Raw genomic sequence first — 21158 nt, 5'->3', positions numbered from 1 at the left:
AAAGTGAACTATTGTACGGCCTTTAAGGTGAAGGCCATAAAAGACCCAACAGTGAATTCAATAATTATCTGAAGAATAAAAAGAATTGCAGGGCTATAGGGAAAAAAACAGGGCAGCGGGACTAGCAATTAGTTCTTATCGGAAGCTGGCAGAGTCATGGCGGGCCACTAGGCCTCCTCTGTGCTGCAATCATTCTATGAACAAAGATCCAAATTTCTTCATACAGCAAGCTGATAAAACCAAATAGATAACAACCACAAATTGCATTTATGAAGCATTTTTAACATCATAAAATGTTCCATATATGGAAATATTAGGGCAGATGACAAAAAGCTTGGTAAAAGAGGGAGGTTTGAAAGAAACAAAAGCAAAATACTGCAGATGCTAAAAATCAGAAATGAAAACAGAAATATTCAGGAGGTCTGGCAGCATTTGTGGGGAGAAAAACTGAGTTAACATTTTAGGCCAATGACGTTTCATCAGAAAGCTAGGATTTAACTTCAGTGGCTAGGCCTGGGTCTATCAGAATTGAAGGCCGAGTCATATTTCCATGGGCCCTCAGACTGCCGACACGTACTGCTGAATGCAGGATACATAACTAAAGCGGGTGCAGCTGTGTGCCTTTCCGACAACAGCCCCTCTAGACTGTGGTGGAATTTATGGAGTGTGGCATACTCAATGTATTAACTTAAGCTGACCCTTTCATTGGTGATGCTAATAGACTTCTATAGTTGACTTCACTCCTTATTTCACAGCCTAAATATTGTTCCCAAGTCTCCCTCAGGTTTTCTGTAGCCCTTTGAACTGGAAGTAACAGGGGTTGGTTGTATGGAAGCTGCTGCGATGTGGCTAGTTCCTGGAAGGAACATTTTATTATATATATATATATATATATATATATATACCAATCATACATGGGTGCTGGAATTTTTGTCCCTAATCAATAAGTTGACTATCCCAGTGATACGTTTAATGGGCCAGTTTCAGGATCCAATTATGCCCAAATTCTTCCTTGTGCCAGGATAGGAAAGAGCTGGCTGGCCCCGCACAGTTTTCAAGGAGTCATAGTCAAAATATCCACCGGAAGAAATAACATATCCTTAAGGTCTACCTGCGGTGAGGCAAATTCAGAAACTAAACTAAAAGGACGTGGGCTGAACGGATTTTCTGGGGGCTCTTATGAGATCAATAGGCCTCCTTGGAATAAGAATTCCTTACTCACTTCCTCCTTTCAGAAAAGGGTGGATAAAACAAAACAGCTCCCTACCTCAGGTAAACATGCCAAGTAGCAGCCTACTTTGCATTGGTTGATGCTGAAGTTGCCTTAGCAGCAATGGCATAGCGTTACTGGGTATGAGTTCAAATGCAAAGCTATGCATATAGACATTTGGCCAATCAACACTTTAAAACAATGCCAAGATAAAGCTTCAATCACACAAACAGACAAAATTGTTGGGCATGAGCAGACCAGCTGGTCTATAAGGTGACCACTTTGCGGAACACCTTTGGTCTGTCCGCAAGCATGACCCAGACCTCCCCGTCGCTTGCCATTTCAACACACCACCCTGCTCTCATGCCCACATGTCCGTCCTTGGCCTGCTGCAATGTTCCAGTGAAGCTCAACGCAAACTGGAGGAAAAGCACCTCATCTTCCGACTAGGTACTTTACAGCCTTCCGGACTGAATATTGAGTTCAACAACTTTAGATCATGAACTCTCTCCTCCATCCCCACCCCCTTTCCAATCCCCCTTTTTCCAATAATTTATATATATTTTTCTTTTCCCACCTATTTCCATTATTTTTAAATGTATTTCCATCAATTGTTTTACCTCTACCTTTTAGCCTATTTCGATTCCCCCCCCCCAAACCAGGATTATCTGTACCTTGCTCGTCCTGCTTTCTACCCTTAATGTCCCCATTAGCATATTTCTTAGCTAATATCACCACTGTCAACACCTGTTTGTCCTTTTGTCTATGACATCTTTTGGCAATCTCCACCTATCACTGGCCCTCTATCCAGCTCTACCTGATCCATCCCCCGCCTTAAACCAGCTTATATTTCGCCTCTTTTCTATTTTTCCTTAGTTCTGATGAAGAGTCATTCGGACTCGAAACGTTAACTGTATCCCTCTCCGCAGATGCTGTCAGACCTGCTGAGTTTTTCCAGGTATTTTTGTTTTTGTTCTAGATTTCCAGCATCCGCAGTATTTTGCTTTTATCTTGGTCTATAAAGTCTGTCCACCAAGGGTTCTCAAAGACTCTTTGCTATTGCACATTTTCGATGATTGCTACTGTTGGTTCCAGAGAAGGACCTGCTTTTGGCAAAAGCTCCGTGGTTATATTTGATCTGGATCAACACTTTTAGAAAGCAGGTTGGCTGTTTCCAGTGTTATCAGATTTGGCAGCACTAGAAATGTGGCAATTATCCACGCAGTAGTTAGATTTTAAGACATCCTTCCCAGCGCACACATCATGCATCAATTGATGACAACACAGTAGCTGAACCTGAAGGTTGAACGGATTTGTGGTTTGATGCTATAGGCAATTGTACTAGACCAAAAATCTTCAAACTAATGTTCCCTTTCTGGTTACACAAAGTAGTGTGGAATATTTGTTGGGGGCATATCAGTATTCCACCCTTACTCTGATTGAGAGGATACAGGAATCCTTTAGAAAGTCAAATCCTATAGTCTCACTGCATTTATACAAACTGATCTTAGGACATTCTAAAAGAATTTGTTTCTAGTACTGAGTCAATTGCTTGACTGTTTTTTACAAATAAGATTCACTAAATCTTGAGGAACCAGGGAGGGGTAAAAAAAATCAAAACTATTAGCTAATACAACCAATAAATGAGGAGAACTTATCTGGTGTAGGAGACAATGGGATATATCTACCGCCTAAACAGGGAATGGAACTGGAAAGCCTTGTTTTAGATGATAGCTGTAACACAGCAGTGAGGAGTCATTGTGATTGAATGAAGCACAAAGCTTGAAAAAGAATGGCATAACAAAGAATTTCCCTGTTGGAGTCTTATTTTAAAAAATTGCATCAGAGATGTACAAATGGAAAAAGAATGCGGTATTCAAGCTGTTAGTCAAGTTGGCCTTCCAAATGGGAACAATTGAACTCCAAGAAATTGTGACATAGTTCTATTGACATTGATATTTTAAGCCGCTGAGGTTAACCCTAACATTTTACTACTCATATGAATATCAAGAATTTGAATTCCTGCATCACTCACTTTGTGAAAACTGCACCAAAAATATAGAGATCAATTTGCCTAGGAAACATAATGTTCAATCAACTCTGGTTGCAATTTAGAATAAACATCAACACAAATCAATAGTTAAAAGGACTTTCCTGGAATCAGTTGCAAGTTCTTTTCTTTATGAGACAGGGAAGTCAGGTGATTATATTTTCTAAAAGCAGTTAAATATGACTATATTTATACAGTGGTGATTTTTAAAAAATATCCATATTATAATTATATGGAACTCCTTTGGCATTGCTCAGTTAAGTTAGGGGATACAGCTTGTCCTTTACGTTTTTTGACATGTTCTCTGTCTGCCTCAGTTCCCTTGTTGCTCGAGTGTTGCATTCTTGGTTTGTCATTTTTGTCTTTGTTTTTTTGCTTTTGAGAAGGAGATGGTAGGCAGCGTTTATGGGGATACAGCTATTGTGGATTGCAGGCTTTTATCTCCCAGATAGGCACAAGTGAAGAAGCTATTTAAAGAGGGAAGCGGAAACAAGGCTGTGCAGGTCATGTAGCAAAGAACAGAACAGACTGAGGTTTAAGTTGCAATGTCAGCTGTAATTTTCAGTTATCTCTGAACTTAATATGCAAAAACCGCATAAATGAGATTAGTTACCTGTTGTAATATCGGCCGCCCATCATAAATTGATTGTTCGACGTCGGAGATATTTTAAAGCGTTGAATATTTTCATTTGTCCGAAAATAAAGCGAGTAGTCACCCGGTGTGTTATCCGATGGTCTTACAAGAAAGCCACATATTTGGCCAACTAAATAAAAAATACAAATTAATGATTCTATTTAATACTTTTAGTACAAGCAAGTCAGCAATTAAGTGTTTACTGAAAATAGGTGGGACTGGTTGCAACTGATGTATTTGAAACACCATTTTACATTTCAGGGAAAATGTGGCATACAGTCCACAGCAACCTCTTCCATGTTTTCATGTATCCCTGCATTCCATTACTTACTGTCTTGTTTTCCAACAACTACGTCCCATTTCTATCACCCCTTTAACTCCACCACTAACCCTAGTTGTTGTGCAAGCTGCCTGCTCATCCCTCGTATCTTCCTTTTTTCTTATTCTTCAGCAATTCCCCTCAACTCTAACCTTCTCTTCATTCAACCCTCGCTCTCAAGGTTGCTCAGAGGCTCCATCAACCCATTTCCCTTCCTTCACTTTTTGTTTCCATTAAAGAAATTGTATTTGCTTTCAAACTACAACTTTTATGTTCTGAAATTAGGATACTGTTGTTTCAATTTTTGACACTGTCTCAGAAATCAATTAGAATTACTGTACCACATTTTCCAACTGCCATTAAGGTATATGTGTAAGATGTTTTCAGTTTGCTTCAAAATTCAACTGGTTTTGAAAATTGTCTCTATCAGCCGAATAATTTTTCCGGAGTTTTTAGAAAACCGAATAGAAGTTAAGACAGGTTTATAGTTTCCACACACGCATGCACACATTTTAGCTATTTTACAAATAACATTAAATATAAACTTTATCTGAATAATATTTTTAAAATGAATCCTTCAGCTTTTCTTTGAAAACGTACTCAGCATTTCATAAACAAAACAGGAAATTGGTGCCAGTTCCAATCCAATGAACAAATTTATTTCTGACCACAAATACAAGTTTAAGCCCATGTTTTTGGGAAAGATTGTGGGTTTCAAGTAAAAAATTATGAAAGCATTAAAAAGATAAAAAGACAATTTAATAGATAAATTTAAATCTTGGTGTTACAAAATATACATTTTTGTTTACAACTTATTGTTGACAAACGTTAGTTACAGAAAGCACAGGTTAGGGGAGGATAATGCAGCAATCGGCAATGTTACAGGGAGCCTATTACAGTGCCACCTATTGTATTATAGGGAAATAATATTTAAGTCAACAGTTAAGTATGGACATTTTAAAACTGCAACATCCATAGGAAATGTTTGCTTGAGAGACTTTAAATGGAGCACACATATACACAAAAAAAATTAACATAGTTCTCATCCTTAAAAGCTTTTGTATCTATAATCAGCACATTTACAGAATAAATAATTCTGAATTATGCAACAACAGTATTTGTCAATCATGACAAATGATCAAACTTTAATACAATGTGGATTAATTAAGGAAAGCAAGTACAGATTTGTTAAGAGGAATTAGTTGATCTGGCAGATGGACTTCCAAAAGACATTTGAAAAATTGCTATATAACAGGCATGTCTGCTAATCTAAAACCCATGGAATAAGATAGCAGTGGCAGCATGGATGCCAAGTTGGCTTAGTGACAGGACAGTAGTGATAAACAGTTGTTTTTTTTGGACTGGAGGACAGTATACTGTGGGCTACCCCAGGGTTCGGTATTAAAACCGCAGCTTTTCTTGATCTATATTAATTACTATTAATCTAGACTTGGGTGTGTAGGGCACAATTTCAAAATTTGTAGATGACAAAGCTTGGAAGTATTGTGAACTGTGAGGAGGATAGTGATAGATTTAAAAAGAACATAGGCTAATGGAATAGGAGGACATGTGGCAAATAAGAATTGATGCAGAGAAGTATGAAGTGTTACATTTTGGTAGGAGAATGAGGAGAGGCAATATAAAAGGTACAAGTCTAAAGGGGGTGCAGGAGTGGAGGAAGCTGGGATTGCATATGCATTGAAGTTGGAAGATAGGTTAAGAAAGTGGTTAATATGGCATACAGAATCCTGGGTTTCATAAATAGAGTCATTAGGGTACAACTGGTAGGAAGTTATAGTGAACCTGTGTCAGCCTCAACTGGAATATTCTATCTAATTCTGGGCATCGCACTTTGGAAAGGATGGGAAGGCATTAGAGTGGGTGGAGAAAAGATTTACAAGAATAGTTCCTGGAATTAAGGGCTTAAGTTACATGGATAGATTGCAGAAGCTGGGAAAGTTCTCCTTAGAGAAAAGAAAGTTGAGAGGAGATTTGCTACAGCTGTTCAAAATCATGAAGAGTCTAGACAGGATAGATAGGGAGAATCTGTTCCCATTGGTGCAAGGTTCGAGAACTGGAAAACAATGATTTAAGATGAATAGCAAAAGAACCAAAGGCAACGTGAGAAAAAACTTCTTTATGCAGCTAGAGGTTAGGGTCTGAAATGCACTGAGTGTGTGGTAGAGGTAGATTCAATTGTACCTTTCAAAAGGGAATTGATTAATTATCTGAAGAGAAGAAAAAATGCAGGGCTATGGGAAAAGGCAGGAAAGTGTGACTAGTTGAGTTGCGCTTGCAAAGAGCTGGTCAAGACACAAGCTAAGTGGCCTCCTGTACTCTAACCATTTTTTGATTCTATTGTTTTATAAGTCTTTTGACAAAATGGACAAAAGCACAAATTAGACATAAAAATGTTTTAGAAGTACATAATCACATTTCCACATAATTAACTGACACCATCTAAAATCTACCTGTCATTAGCAGAGTATATGCATCTTGCTTTGATATCTTCCCATGGAACCAGCTGGAGAATAAAAATGAAATCATGAAGTAAGTTTAAAAAAACATTTTTGTTTTGATATTATTATCTATATAAGCAGCCATGTCAATCTTGAAGGCTAAGTCATTTGGAAGAGTGTACTACAAAGGTGAACTGTGTGTGATACTTACCTCTAGCATAGCTGGCTAGAATATTGGAAAGTTAAGATGTGGCTGCAGAAGATCATGTGTTACTCACAGAGGCAAACAATTCATAAGTTTTCTCCAATCTAGATCTCAGAAGTCAGACAGCCTGGACAATCTCTTATATGACAGACTACATCTAGGTGCTGCCCTCTACGTCCACTAGTATTTGACTGCTCAAATTTCAAGATCTGGGTTTTTTCCACAATTCAGGTATACAATATTACAGGCCCTGCTGCATTCTGAAGCTGTCATGCTATCTTCACACGCTAAGATCTTTGTCAGGGCAGCAATTAGTTGTTTATTCAAGGAGTTGAGATAAAATTTCAATAATTGCTCACAATTTCAACATCTCAAAGAAGTAACTGAACAGAAAAAGAACCAGGAGTGTTTTATATGGGAAGGTTGAACCATTTTCAAAGAACTAACCTAAGGTAGGCATTTAATTCCATTTTTTCCCACCTTTTATAGTCAGTTGGGTGTCCAGCACATATTAACATTTACCATGTTTGAGTTCCCAATTCAAACTACTGATAAGACCATAAGACCGTAAGACATAGGAGCAGAAATTAGGCCAATCAGCCCATCGAGTCTGCTCCGCCATTCAATCATGGCTGATAAGTTTCTCAACCCCATTCTCCCACCTTCTCCCCGTAACCTTTGATCCCCTTACCAATCAAGAACCTATCTATCTCAGTCTTAAATATACTCAATGACCTGGCCTCCACAGCCTTCTGTGGCAATGAATTCCACAGATGCACCACTCTCTGGCTAAAGAAGTTTCTCCTTATCTCTGTTCTAAAAGGTCTTCCCTTTACTCTGAGGATGTGCCCTCGGGCCCTAGTCTCTCCTACTAATGGAAACATCTTCCCCACGTCCACTCTATCCAGGCCTTTCAGTATTCTGTAAGTTTCAATTTAATCCCCCCTTATCCTTCTAAACTCCATCAAGTATAGACCCAGAGTCCTCAAACGTTCCTCATATGTTAAGCCTTTCATTCCTGGGATCATTCTCGTGAACCTCCTCAGGACCCTCTCCAAGGCCAGCACATCCTTCCTGAGATACAGGGCCCAAAATTGCTCACAATATGCTAAATGTGGTCTGACAAGAGCCTTATAAAGCCTCAGCAGCACATCCCTGCTTTTATATTCTAGTCCTCTCGAAATAAATGCCAACATTGCATTTGCCTTCCTAACTACTGACTCAACCTGCAAGTTAACTTTAATAGAATCCTGGACTAGGACTCCCAAGTCCCTTTGCACCCCAGATTTCTGAATTCTCTCCCCATTTAGAAAATAGTCCACGCCTCTATTCTTCCTACCAAAGTGCATGACCTCACACTTCCCCACGTTGTATTCCATCTGCCACTTCTTTGCCCATTCTCCTAACCTGTCCAAATCCTTCTGCAGCCTCCCCGCCTCCTCAATACTACCTGTCCCTCCACCTATCTTTGTATCATCTGCAAACTTAGCCAGGATGCCCTCAGTTCCTTCATCTAGATCATTAATGTATAAAGTGAAAAGTTGTGGTCCCAACACTGACACTTGCAGAACTCCAATAGTCACCGGCCGCCATTCTGAGAAGGACCCCCTTATCCCCACTCTCTGCCTCCTGCCAGACAGCCAATCTTCTATCCATGCTAATACCTTGCCTCTAACACCATGGGCTCTTATCTTACTGAGCAGCCTCCTATGCGGAACCTTGTCAAAGGCCTTCTGTAAGTCCAAGTAGATAACATCCATTGGCTCTCCTTTGTCTAACCTACTCGTTACCTCCTCAAAGAACTCTAACAGATTTGTCAGGCATGATGAAACCATGCTGACTTTGCCCAATTTTACCATGCACTTCCAAGTATTCTGAAATCTCATCCTTAGTAATGGACTCTAAAATCTTACCAATGACCAATGTCAGGCTAATAAAACTACATCCATCTGTAATGTCCCAATGGAGGAGAAAATGGTGTAGTGGTAATGTCATTGGACCAGTAATCCAGAGGTCCAGGCTAATATTCTGGGGACATGGGTTCAACTCCCACCACAGCATCTGGTGGAATTTGAATTCAATTAATTAAATCTGGAATTGAAACTATCGATTGTCCTTTAGGGAAGGAAATCTGCCTCCTTACTTGGTCTGGTCTACATGTGACTCCAGATCCACAAATATTTGGTTGACTCTTAACTGCCCTCTAAAATGGCCTAGTAAGCCACTCAGTTCAAGGGCAATTAGGGATGGTCAACAAATCCACGTCGCTGAATAAAAGAAAAAATGATAAAAAGCACCTTTTCCCAATTTGACAATATTAAAAATTTTAGATTTGCAGAGTCGAGATTTATGTATGCATAAGGGTACTGCTGGAGTTTAACTAGCTTACCACAGTAGATAAAGTTCCTACTGCTTCTCACATAAGGGCTTTGACCTGAAGGGTTATCTGAAGCACAAGTGCATCACATGACAAGTCTATGCATCCAGGTTTTACTGATGATCCAAGGCGGCTAATAAATCATTACTGCTACTCTGGAGTACTCTGAATCTCTCTGGCTCTATTTGATTACCAAATCTTCTATGGGCAGTTGGCTTGGTTCTGAACCTTCACTGCCAGGTGTGTCATTTTGCAGACCACCCTAACCAAGTTGAATAGTCACTAGTTGATCATTAGACCACTGAAAAGCATGAGCTTCAGCCCTCAGTACTTGGAAATTTTTACTATCAACAGGATGAGTAGCTAACATCAAAAGAGTTAGTGCATTCCCACCATCCATAGCATGAACAAATACCAAATCCCCATGAATAGTGATTCCACCAAGCAGAGGTGGTGCTTCAGTAGCAGTTGCTTGCCTCTTTGCAATCACATCATGGTAGGCATGAAGCACTAGATATTTAGGCACATTATGCTTATATATCCAGGATGAGAAAAAGCCATCAGGTCTATACGTGTTTAATTCTATGCTTGAGGAAATCCTTCCCCAGTTTAAATATCTAGTGCTTCATGTCTATCATGATACGATTGCAAAACACAAAAAGGGGGAAAAAACCTACTTGATCAAGCCCTCACCAATCTACCTGTCATGGATACATTTGTCTATGATGATATTGGTAAGACTGACCACCATATAGTCCTTGTGAAGATCAAGTCCTACCTTCACACTGAGGAGACTCTCTGTCACAGTGTGGGATAGATTCAGAACAGATACAGTAGCTCAAAATTGGCATGCCAGGAGCACTATGGACCAAGAGCAGAACTGTATTCAACCACAAGTTGTAACCTCATGGCCTAGCATATCTCCCACTCTACCATACCACCGAGCCAGGGTACCAAGCCTGGTTCAGTTAGGAGTGCAGGACAGCATTCCAGGAACAGCACCAGGCATATCTAAAAAATGAGAAGCCAACTTGCTGAAGCTACAACATAGGACTACATGGAGGCTTAATAGCAGAAATAAAATGATATAGACAGAACTAATCGATTCTACAACCAACTGATCAGGTCAAAGCTCTCAGGGAAGCAATGGCATAGAGGTATTGTCACTAGACTCGTAATCCAGAGATCCAGGGTAATGCTCTAGGGACCAGGGTTCAAATCTCACCATCTGCTGTGGTGGAATTTGACTTTTTAAAAATCTGGAATTAAAAATCTTTAATGATGACCATGAAACCATTGTCAATTGTTGTAAAAACCCTTCTGGTTCACTGACATTCTTTAGCAGGAAAAAATCTGTCATCCTCACCTACATGTGACTCTGGATCCTCAGTAATGTGATTAAATCTTAAACGTCCTCTGAAACGACCTAGCAAACCACTCAGTTGTATCAAACTGCTAAAATGTCAATAAAAAGTAGAGAAACCAGGCGGACCCAGTGTCAACTTAGGGTCCGGAAATGACAACGGCAAACCCAGCCCTGTCGATCCAGCAAAGTCCTCCTTACTAACATCTGGGGGCTTGTGCCAAAATTTGCAGAGCTCTCACAGACTGACATTGTCATACTCTCAGAATCATACTTTACAGATCATGTCCCAGACGCCACCATCAACATTCCTGGGTATGTCCTGTCCCACGGGCAGGACAGACCCAGCAGAGGTGGCGGCACAGTGGTATATAGTCAGGAGGGAGTTGCCCTGAAGTCCTCAACATTGACTCTGGACCCCATGAAGTCTCATGGGCAAGGAAACCTCCTACTGATTACCACAACTTGCCCCACCCTCAGCTGATATTAGTATTCCTCCATGTTGAACACCACTTGGAGGGAGACTTCAATGTCTATCATCAAGAGTGGGTCAGTACCACCAATACAGACCAAGGTGGCCGAGTCCTAAAGGACATAGCTGCTAGACTGTGTCTGCAGCAGGTAATAAGGGGGCCAATAAGAGGGAAAAACATACTTGACTTCATCATTACCAACCTGCCTGTCACATGTCATCTGTCCGTGACAGTTTCAGTAGGATTGACCGCCACACAGTCATTATGGAGACGAAGTCCTGTCTTCACATTGAGGATACCCTCCATTGTGTTGTGTGGCATTACCATCGTACCAAATGGGATAGATTTTGAACAGAACTAGCAACTCAAAACTGGGCATCCTTAAGGGGCTACATAATTGTGCTCAACCACAATCTGTAACCTCATATTCCCCCTCTATCATTACTACCAATCCAGGGGATCAACCCTGGTTCAATGATGAGTGCAGGAGGGCATGCCAGGAGCAGCACCAGGCATATCTAAAAATGAGGTGTCTGCTTGGGGAACCTACAACACATAACTACTTGCATGCCAAACAGTATAAGCAGCAAGTGATAGACAGAGCTAAGCGATTCCACAACCAACGGATCAGATCTAAGCTCTGCAGTTCTGCCACATCCAGTTATATGAGTAGTGGTGGATAATTAAACAACTCAGTGGAGGAGGAGGCTCCACAAATACCCCCATCCCCAATGATGAAGGAGCCCAGCACATCAGTGCAAAGGATAAAGCTGAAGCATCCGCAACAATCTTCAGCCAGAAATGCCGAATGGATGATCCATCTCGGCCTCCTCCGGAGGACCCCAACAGCACAGATGCCAGTCTGCCACCAATTCGATTCACTCCACGTGATATCAAGAAACGGCTGAAGGCACTGGATACGACAAAGTCTGTGGCCCTAACAATATTCCGGCAATGGTACTGAAGACTTGTGCTCCAGAACTTGCCACGTCCTTAGCCAAGCTGTTCCAGTGCAGCTAACAACACTGGCATCTACCTGACAATGTTGAAAATTCCCCAGATGTGTCCTGTGCACAAAAAGCAGGACAAATCCAACCCAGCCAATTAAAGCACCATCAGTCTACTCTTGATCATCAGTAAAGTGATGGAAGGGGCCAGAAACAGTGCTATCAAGCAGCATTTGCTTAGCAATAACCTGCTTATTGAAGCTCGGTTTGGGTTCCGTCAGAGTCACTCAGCTTCTGACCTCATCACAGGCTTGGTTCAAACATGGACAAAACAGCTGAACTCCAAAGGTGAGGCTAGAGTGACTGCCCTTGACATCAAGGCTGCATTTGATCGAGTGTGGCATCAGGGTGATTGGTAGAAGGATTAGAGGGGAAAAGAGGAAAAACTTCTTCACACAGAGGATGCTGGGTGTTTGGAATTCACTGCCTCCTTTGGTGTTGGAGGCAAAAACCCTCAACTCTTTTAAAAGGCAGCTGGATCTACACCTAAAGTGCTGTAACCAGCAAGGCTATGGACCAGGTGCTGGAAAGTGGGATTAAAATGGGCAACTATTTTTTTTTATTTTTTGGCCGGCGCACACGATGGGCTGAATGGCCACTTTCTGTGCTGTAATTTTTCTATGGTTCTAAGGAGCCTTAGCAAAACTGGAATCAATGGGAATCAGGGGGAAAACTCTCCACTGGTTGGAGTCATACCTAGCACAAAGGAAGATGTTTGTGGTTGTTGGAGGCCAATCATCTCAGCTCCAGGGCATCACTGCAGGAGTTCCTCAGGGTAGTGTCCTAGGTCTAACCATCTTCAGTTGCTTCATCAATGACCTTCCTTTCATCATAAGGTCAGAAGTGGGGATGTTCGCTGATGATTACACTATGTTCAGCACCATTCACGATTCCTCAGATGCTGAAGCAGTCCATGTCCAAATGCGGCAAGACCTGGATAATATCCAGGCTTGGGCTGACAAGCGGCAAGTAAAATTCACACTACACAAGTACCAAGCAATGGCCATATCCAACAAAAGAGAATATAACCATCACATGGCCCTCGACATTCAATGGCAATACCATCGCTGAATTCCCCACGATCAACTTCCTGGGGGTTACCATTGATCAGAAGCTGAACTGGACTAACCATATAAATACTGTGGCTACAAAAGCAGGTCAGAGGCTAGGAATCCTGTGGCGAGTAACACATCTCCTGACTCCCCAAAGTCTGAACACCATCTACAAGGCAGAGGTCAAGAGAGTGTGATGGAATACTTCCCACTTGCCTGGATGAATGCAGCTCTAACAACACTCAAGAAGCAGCCCACTTGATTGGCACTCCATCCACATTCACTCCCTCCAACACCAACGAACAGTTGCAGCAGTGTACCATCTACAAGATGCACTGCTGAAACTCACCAAGGCTCCTTAAGGCAGCACCTTCAAATCCACAACCGCTATCATCTAGAAGGGCAAGCGCAGCAGATAGATGGGAATATCACTGCCTGGAAGCTCCCCTCCAAGCCATTCACAATCCTGACTTGGAGGTATATCACTGTTCGTTCACTGTCGTTAGGTCAAAATGCTGGAACTCCCTCCCTAACAACACTGTGGGTGTATTTACACCAAAGGGATTGCAGCGGTTCAAGGTGGCAGCTGACCACCACCTTCTCGAGGGCAATTAGGGACGGACAATAAATGCTGGCCCAGCCAGCGACGTCCACATGCCGTAAATGAATTTTAAAAAAGTCCTCCCACATCCAGTAAATGATGGGGAGCCCAGCACCTCAATGCAAAAGACAACGGTGAGCATTTGCAACCATCACTGGCCAGAAGTGCCATGTGGATAATTTAACTCAGCCTCCTACTCCTAATTTCAATTGACTTCACATGATATCAAGAAATGGCTGCAGGTACTTGGATACAGTAAGGGCAATGGGTCCTGACAACATCTCGCCTGTAGTACTGAAGACTTGTGCTCCAAAATTAGCTGCACTCATAGCCAAGCTGTTTCAGTACAGCTATAACTGGCACCTACCTGACAATGTCCTGTTTACAATAGCAAGACAAAACCAATCAAGCCAATTACCACCCCATCAATCATCAAAGTAATGGGACGTATTGTCAACAGCTGGCACTTACTTAGCAATAGGTTGCTCACTGATGCTCAGTTTGGGTTCTGCCAGGGCCAACTGGCTCAAGACCTCATTTCAACATTGGCCCAAACATGGACATAAGAGCTGAGTTTCAAAAGTGAGGAAAGAGTGACTGCCCTTGACACCAAGGCAGCAGCATTTGACTGAGTGTGGGAATCTCAGGGGTGAAACTCTCCACTGGTTGGAGTCAAACCTAGCACAAAGGAAGACAGTTATGGTTGTGGAGGTCAATTGCTGCAGGAGTTCGTCAGGGTAGTGGTCCTATGGCCAACCATCTTCCAATGACTTTCCGTCCAACATAAAGTCAGAAGTAGGGATGCTCGTTGATGATTGCACAGTGTTCAGTGTCATTTGCAACTTCTCAGATACTGAAGCAGTCAGTGCCTGCATGCAGCAAGACCTGGACAACATCCAGACTTAAGCAGATAACTGGCAAGTAAATTTGGTGCTCCATAAGTATCAGGCAATGGCTTTTCTCCAACAAGAGAGTATCTAACCATCTCCCCTTAAGGTTCAATAACATTACCATCACTAATTCCCCCATCATCAACATTCTGGAGGTTGCTACTAATCAGAGACCGAACTGAACCAACCATATAAATGCTATGTTTACAAGTGTGAGAGGCTGGGAATTCTGCAGGCAAGTGACTCACCTCCTGACTCCCCAAAGCCTGGCCATCATCTTCAAAAGTATTTCATTGGCTGAAAAGTTTTTTCATTAAAGATGCTATATAAATGCAAGTCTCTTTTCTTTCTATAGACAATTCAGGGGCCCAGTGTCAAAAACTGCTCTCCAACTCTCCCCAATAATGATGAGTCAAACACCAGAAAGCCTTCCACCAGCTGTATTCTCAAGTCTTAGTTGCCTCATTAGCTAAATGAGTGGCATCAGTCTTCAGTACATGAATAATAGCCTACACAGGGCAGGTGTATTGCAATAACCACTTTCGTGCTCTAGGCATTCAAATCCAATGCCATGTATCAGACCTATCTCATCACCATTGACTGAATGTAGTACCTGTTGTAAGGCTGACTCCACCTCCAGGGCACTCTCTAATGGAATCAACCACTAAAAATTATACACTAAGATAAAAGTTCTCTCCTGGTGTTTGACAAGGTGTTTACTAAAACTCGCTGCTTTCTACCCTTAATGTCACCATTAGCACATTCCATAGCTAATATCACCACCGTCAACACCCCTTTGTCCTTTTGTCTATGACATCTTTGGCAATCTCTTCTTTGCCTCCACCTATCACTGGCTCTCTATCCAGCTCTACCTGTCCCACCCCCCTCAACCAGCTTATATTTCATCTCATTTCTATTTTGCCTTAGTTCTGATGAAGCCATACAGACTCGAAAAGTTAACTGTATTCCTCTCCGCAGATGCTGTCAAGACTGCTGAGTTTTTCCAGCTATTTTTGTTTTTGTTGTGACTAAAAATTATAATTGCGTAGCAAAGTTAAGATAATTCACAAAAGAACCAGAGGAGCGATTAGCAGAATTTTAATACAATGCATTGTTACGATCTGATATTCACTGCCTGAAAACAGATTTTATAGTAATGTTCAAAGGGATATATTTACCTGAAAAGGAAACATTTGCAGAGCTATGGGGAAAAGAGTTTTGCGTGGGACTCTTTCACAGGCACGATGGCCAAATGGCTTCCTTATGTGTATTTACAAGTATGAAAAAACAGTGCGGAAATTGGCTGTAGGATCCAAGAGTCAAGTGACAAAGTTGGCGCACTTCAGTCCCAAATCATTTGTTAACCGGAACTGCTAGAGCAACACAATGCAAGGTATTGCTGCCTTCCAAGCAGAAGAGAGAAATCCTGTGTGTGTTGGCATGTGAAGTTGTCAGAACAAAAGTGGCCGAATTTCTAATTGTGTCTGGTGTTTTCTCCCCCATCAACAAATAGCTAAAGAAGGCAAGTGCTTTTCTAATCAGTTTCATGAATGGATTTAACCCAATTATTTGCCTCTGAAGAAACAATTGGCTGATTTGAAAAATCTTTTTGATTCCAACTTTAAAGCTGAAACTCTGCTTTCTATTGGACTAGTTGTGCTCTCAGCACAAATCCAAGCCTTTAAAATTCAGGCATTCCTACATGCCAAGAAGACATGGTGAGAGGCTGATTTTCATAAGAGCCACAATGTCAATTGTCAGTTGTATGGGTCATCATGCAATTTCCAACTTTTCATTGATGTTAGAATATCCTATCTGCATAGGATTCAAAGGGCTGCATGATCAGAGAACAAAGTTCCCTTCATCAAATATGAAATTAAAATAGCTACTTTGAGCTAGGTAAATCCCATGAATGATCCTCAGAAATGAAACAGTAAAGGAAGCTATAGTGTACACCATCAATTGAGGTTCTGAACAATCAATCTAGGAATACCGCACCATGGTCTGCATTCCTTCAGTAAAACCTCGGCATTCACTAAGTCTCTGTATGTAATCACTTGGCAAAGCAAGTTTGAATCACCTTGAGGTGACTATACTGTTTTTGTTCATGTATCCATCCTGAGTCAAGGTGGATGCCGAATTACAAAGGAAAAATATGGACATAAGAAACAGAAGCAGGAGTAGGCCATTTGGCCCTTCGAGCCTGCTCTACCATTCAATAAGACCATTATTGAACTGGTTGTGGCCTTAAACTCCACTTTCTTGCCGGCCCCCCCAAAAGCCTCGACTCCCTTGTAGATGTTGTTGATAAAAGCTGTTGCTCTAATTTGCAATTCAATTTTATCATTTTAATGAAATCACCACACCAAAGAGAAATCTCTGACAGTTGTCAATGTGTGAGTCTTCATGTGAAAAGTATAAAAGTACAGTTTCTATTCATACTTCAGCAAAAAGTGTCTTCCAATATTAGTTACATGGGAAAAGATTCATTTTGGAGCAATACATATATTTCAGCTGTCCAGGCTAGATCTAAACCTAGGCAGAAGTTAAGTACAGCATACTAAACCTATGCTCCTTTATCATTCTTAAAATAGGAACATAGGACTTTAGGAGGAGTAGGCCATTTGACCCTTCAAGCCTGTTCCGCCATTCAATAAGATCATGGCTGATCTGGTTGTGGTCTCAACTCCGCTTTCCTGTCTGTTCTCCATAACCCTCAACTCCCTTGTCTATCAAAAATCTATCCAACTCAGCCTTGAATAAATACAATGACCCAGCTTCTATTGCTTTCTAAGGAAGAGAATTCCACAGGCTAATGACCCTTCGAGAAAAAAAAATTCTCCACATCACCATCTTAAAAGGGAGACCTCTTATTCTTAAACTACGTCCCCTAGTACTATTCTCCCCCACAAAAGGAAACATCCTCCTGGTATCCACCCTATCAAACCTCCTCAGGGTCTTTTATGTTTCAATAAGATCATCGCTCATTCTTCTAAACACCAATGGGTATAGGCCCAACCTGTTCAACCTTTCTTCATAAGATAAACCCCTCATCCCAGGAATTCGTCAACGGAACCCTCTCTGAATTGCTTCTAATGCAATTATGTTTTTCAAATAAGGAGGCTAAAACTGTATACAGTACTCCAGATGTGGTCTCATCAAGCCCCTGGACAGCTGGAGTAAAACTTCCCTACTTTTATATTCCATTCCCCTTGTAATAAATGCCAACATTCTATTTGCCTTCTTAATTACTTGCTGTACCTGCATACTAACATTGTGTGATTCATGTACCAGGACACCTAGATCCCTCTATGCTACCAAGTTCTGCAATCTCTCTTCATTCAAATACTACACTGCTTTTCTATTTTTCCTGTCAAAGTAGACAAGTTCACATTTTCCCACATTATACTTGGATTATATAACCCACAATACAAGGGTTATGGGGGATGCAGACGGGAAAGCGGAGTTGAGACCACAACCAGATCAGCCATGGTTTTATTGAATGGCAGAGCAGACTCGAAGAGCTGAATGGCATACTCCTGCTCCTAAGTACCATGTTTCTTATGTTCCTACTCCATCTGCCAAATTTTGCCCTCACTTAACCTATCTGTATCCCTTTGTAGACTCTTTACCTCCTTTTGACAACTTACTTTCCTACCTATTTAGGTGGCGTCGGCAAATTAAGCTACCGTACATTTGGCCCCTTCACGCAAATCATTTATATACCTTGTAAATAGTTGAGGCCCAGCACTGATCCCTGTGGCACTCCACTAGTTTCAGCTTGCCAGCCTGGAAAAGACCATTTATCCCTACTCTCTGCTTCCCATTAGCTAACTAATCCTTTATCCATGCTAATATGTTACCCCCTGCGCCATGTATTCTTACCTTGTGTAGTCAAATGCCTTTTGGAAATTCAAGTATACCACACCTACAGGTTCCCTTACAGTTTCCTGCTTTCTGTCTCCCTCCTTTCTTAAATAAAGGTGTTACATTTACATTTCAAATTTACATTTGCTATTTTTAAACCTGCTGGGACCCTTTCAGAACCTAAGAAATCTTGGAAGATTATAACCAATGCCTATATCATCTCTCAGCCACTTCTTTTAGGACCCTAGGATGCAGATCATCTGACCATGAGGACTTATCAACCCTTAGTTCTAATAGTTTTCCCAGCACTTTTCCCTCAGTGATGGTGATTGTTTTAGGTCCCTCCCTTCCTTTCACCTCTTGACTTTCACATATCTTTGGTAAGTTTTCTAAATCTTCAATAGTGAAGACCGACACTAAATACCTGTTTGGCGCCTCCGCCATTTCCTTGTTTCCATCATCAATTCCCCCTCAGACTCAATTTCTAAGGGACCAACGATTACTTTAGTCACGCTATTCTTCTTAAATACTTATAGAAACTCTTATTATTTGCTATTTATATTACTAGCTTGTCAGGAAGATATAATAATTCTCATAACATTATTGGAAGTTATTGAAAAATAGAGTAATAGTGGGATGTGTCTGTGTATCTAAATATGTGTGTGTAAGTCTTAATTGAATTAAAGGCAGCTAGTCTGGGTGCTTTGATGTAAGAGGAGGAGTTAGGTTTGAAATATTAATTAGGTAAACATGGGAAAGTTTAGCAACACAGGGTGTCAAGGGAACATTTGCATTTTTAAATAAACCAGACAAAGGTTATTTTCAAAAGAGGGAATGAAATGTGTCACCTAAGCAGGTGAAGTTTAGAAACAGTGGGCAGGATTTTTACACGTTGGCGAGAGGGGGCAGGGCCCGCTCGCCGACATGTAAAGTGACGCGCAGTGTTGTCGGGGGGAACTCCCGACGTCACCCCGCCCCATTTAAATTTTCAGGAAGGCGGGTGCTCAACGAAATCAGCTGCGCGCCCGCCAACCTGTCAATGGCCAATTGAGGCCATTGACAGAGGCTATTAAGTAATTAAAGGACCTGCCCGTCCAACCTTAAGGTTGGCGGGCAGGCCAGGAGCCCCGGCGTGAATTGGAAAAAGCATGAAACTTCATCCATGGGTGGGATGAGGTTTCATGTGGCTTTTAAAAAATTTTAATAAAGTTTTTGTGAAAATTATGGACATGTCCCAACATATTGTGTCACATGAGGGGGCATGTTAGGGAAATTTTATTTTTAAATTTTTAACTTTTTGACATTTACAGCCGATCTCCCTGCTCAGGGAGATGAGAGCGCGCACTCTCGATTTTGGGATTCCCCCCACCCCCACCCGCACAGGGAGCGCCTTAATTGGCCTGCCCATGTAAATTGGGGGTGCCGATCGGAAGCGCGCCTGTGCGCACCTGCCATTTAACTTCCCCCCCGCCCCGGTGGGGGGAAAATTCAGCCTTTTGTGTTTATTTTACCAGTAATCTTTGGGAAAAACTTAGTGCTATGAGAAGTTTTTATTATCAGGAAGATAAAGTCCAAAGACATAGTGAAACAATGGATATTTGCATTCAAAGGGGAAATATGTATAAAGGAGCAAAGGGTGTGTCTAATGGTAGGCATTTTTTAAGATCTTGCAAGTGTGAAAAAGCCTTCAGCATCGATGCCTCAAGCTGCTGTCCTCAAGGGGCTGAAGTTAAGAGAACTCACTTTGAATTTGACTTGTTCAGGGTGTCATATTTCTTTGCCTGGGTCCTTTAAAATCTGTGTGTCTTACTGTTGCCTTAACAAAGGTGTAACTGGGAGTTAGATTGATTAGGGGGTTTGGAAGTTATCATAGTAGTAATTTGTAGATCTACGTATGTATTTAAAAAACATTTCTCTTATTAATAAATGTTTAATCTAGTTTTGTAAAAACCTATAAGACTTAGTGGTCTTTTTACTACTGAATTCAAGGCACGCACCTCGAAATTTATACAAATTGATAATTAGTTGTGACAGTTGTTTCAAGTTTCCCTCTAGGATTTGAGCAGCTCAGCATTTACCATGTGCCGTGTCATAACATAGCTAACCTTCTCATATTCTACTTCCTCCCTCTCTTTTTTTTTAAGTCATTCTTTGCTGGCTCTTAAAATCTGACCAAGCTTCTGACCTACCACTAATCTTAGCAGATTTGTAGTGTTTCTTTCAATTTGATACTATCCTCAACTTCCTCATTTAGCCACGGATGATGCATCCTTCTCAAAGAGTCTTTCTTTCTCACTGGGATAAATCTTTGCTGAGAGTTATTTAATGTCTCCTTAAAATAATTTAGGAGTTTTGTTTTAAATCAAACAATTTGTTATGCTACACCCATTGGAGTATCTTCACTTTCCTTCTGCAACGTACTGCAACTGAATTAAAGAAATAAAAATTCAAAATCTTACATTTTTCCTTCGTGTGGATCTTCTTCACGGTCCTGCAAACACAATTCAGATTGGATATTCAAACAAAAAATAATGAATTTGTACCTGTGCAATTGAGTAATAAAAGTTCCACACATTCACTAAAAAACTGCACACCACGTATCTTGAATATTTCTTCATAAATTTGCAACAATCTGAAGGTCATAGGACAAA

The 21158-nt window shown here is 41.2% G+C and overlaps 1 protein-coding gene across 1 annotated transcript in view; it reads right to left on the bottom strand.

Annotated features, from left to right (window-relative positions):
• Positions 1-21158, bottom strand: part of LOC144694404 (ras GTPase-activating protein 1-like) — a 219550-nt gene that overhangs the window by 133200 nt on the left and 65192 nt on the right. Inside the window, exons 6-8 of the mRNA XM_078564770.1 lie at positions 20967-20998; positions 6685-6737; positions 3874-4024 (exon numbers count right to left, since the gene is read on the bottom strand). Coding sequence (XP_078420896.1) covers positions 3874-4024; positions 6685-6737; positions 20967-20998 — 236 coding nt within the window. The remainder of the gene's footprint in view (positions 1-3873; positions 4025-6684; positions 6738-20966; positions 20999-21158) is intronic.

The sequence above is a fragment of the Cetorhinus maximus genome, chromosome 2 (assembly GCF_964194155.1).
Source record: "Cetorhinus maximus chromosome 2, sCetMax3.hap1.1, whole genome shotgun sequence".
Taxonomy (NCBI): Eukaryota; Metazoa; Chordata; class Chondrichthyes; order Lamniformes; family Cetorhinidae; genus Cetorhinus; species Cetorhinus maximus.
This window is presented reverse-complemented; position numbering and strand designations above follow the sequence as displayed.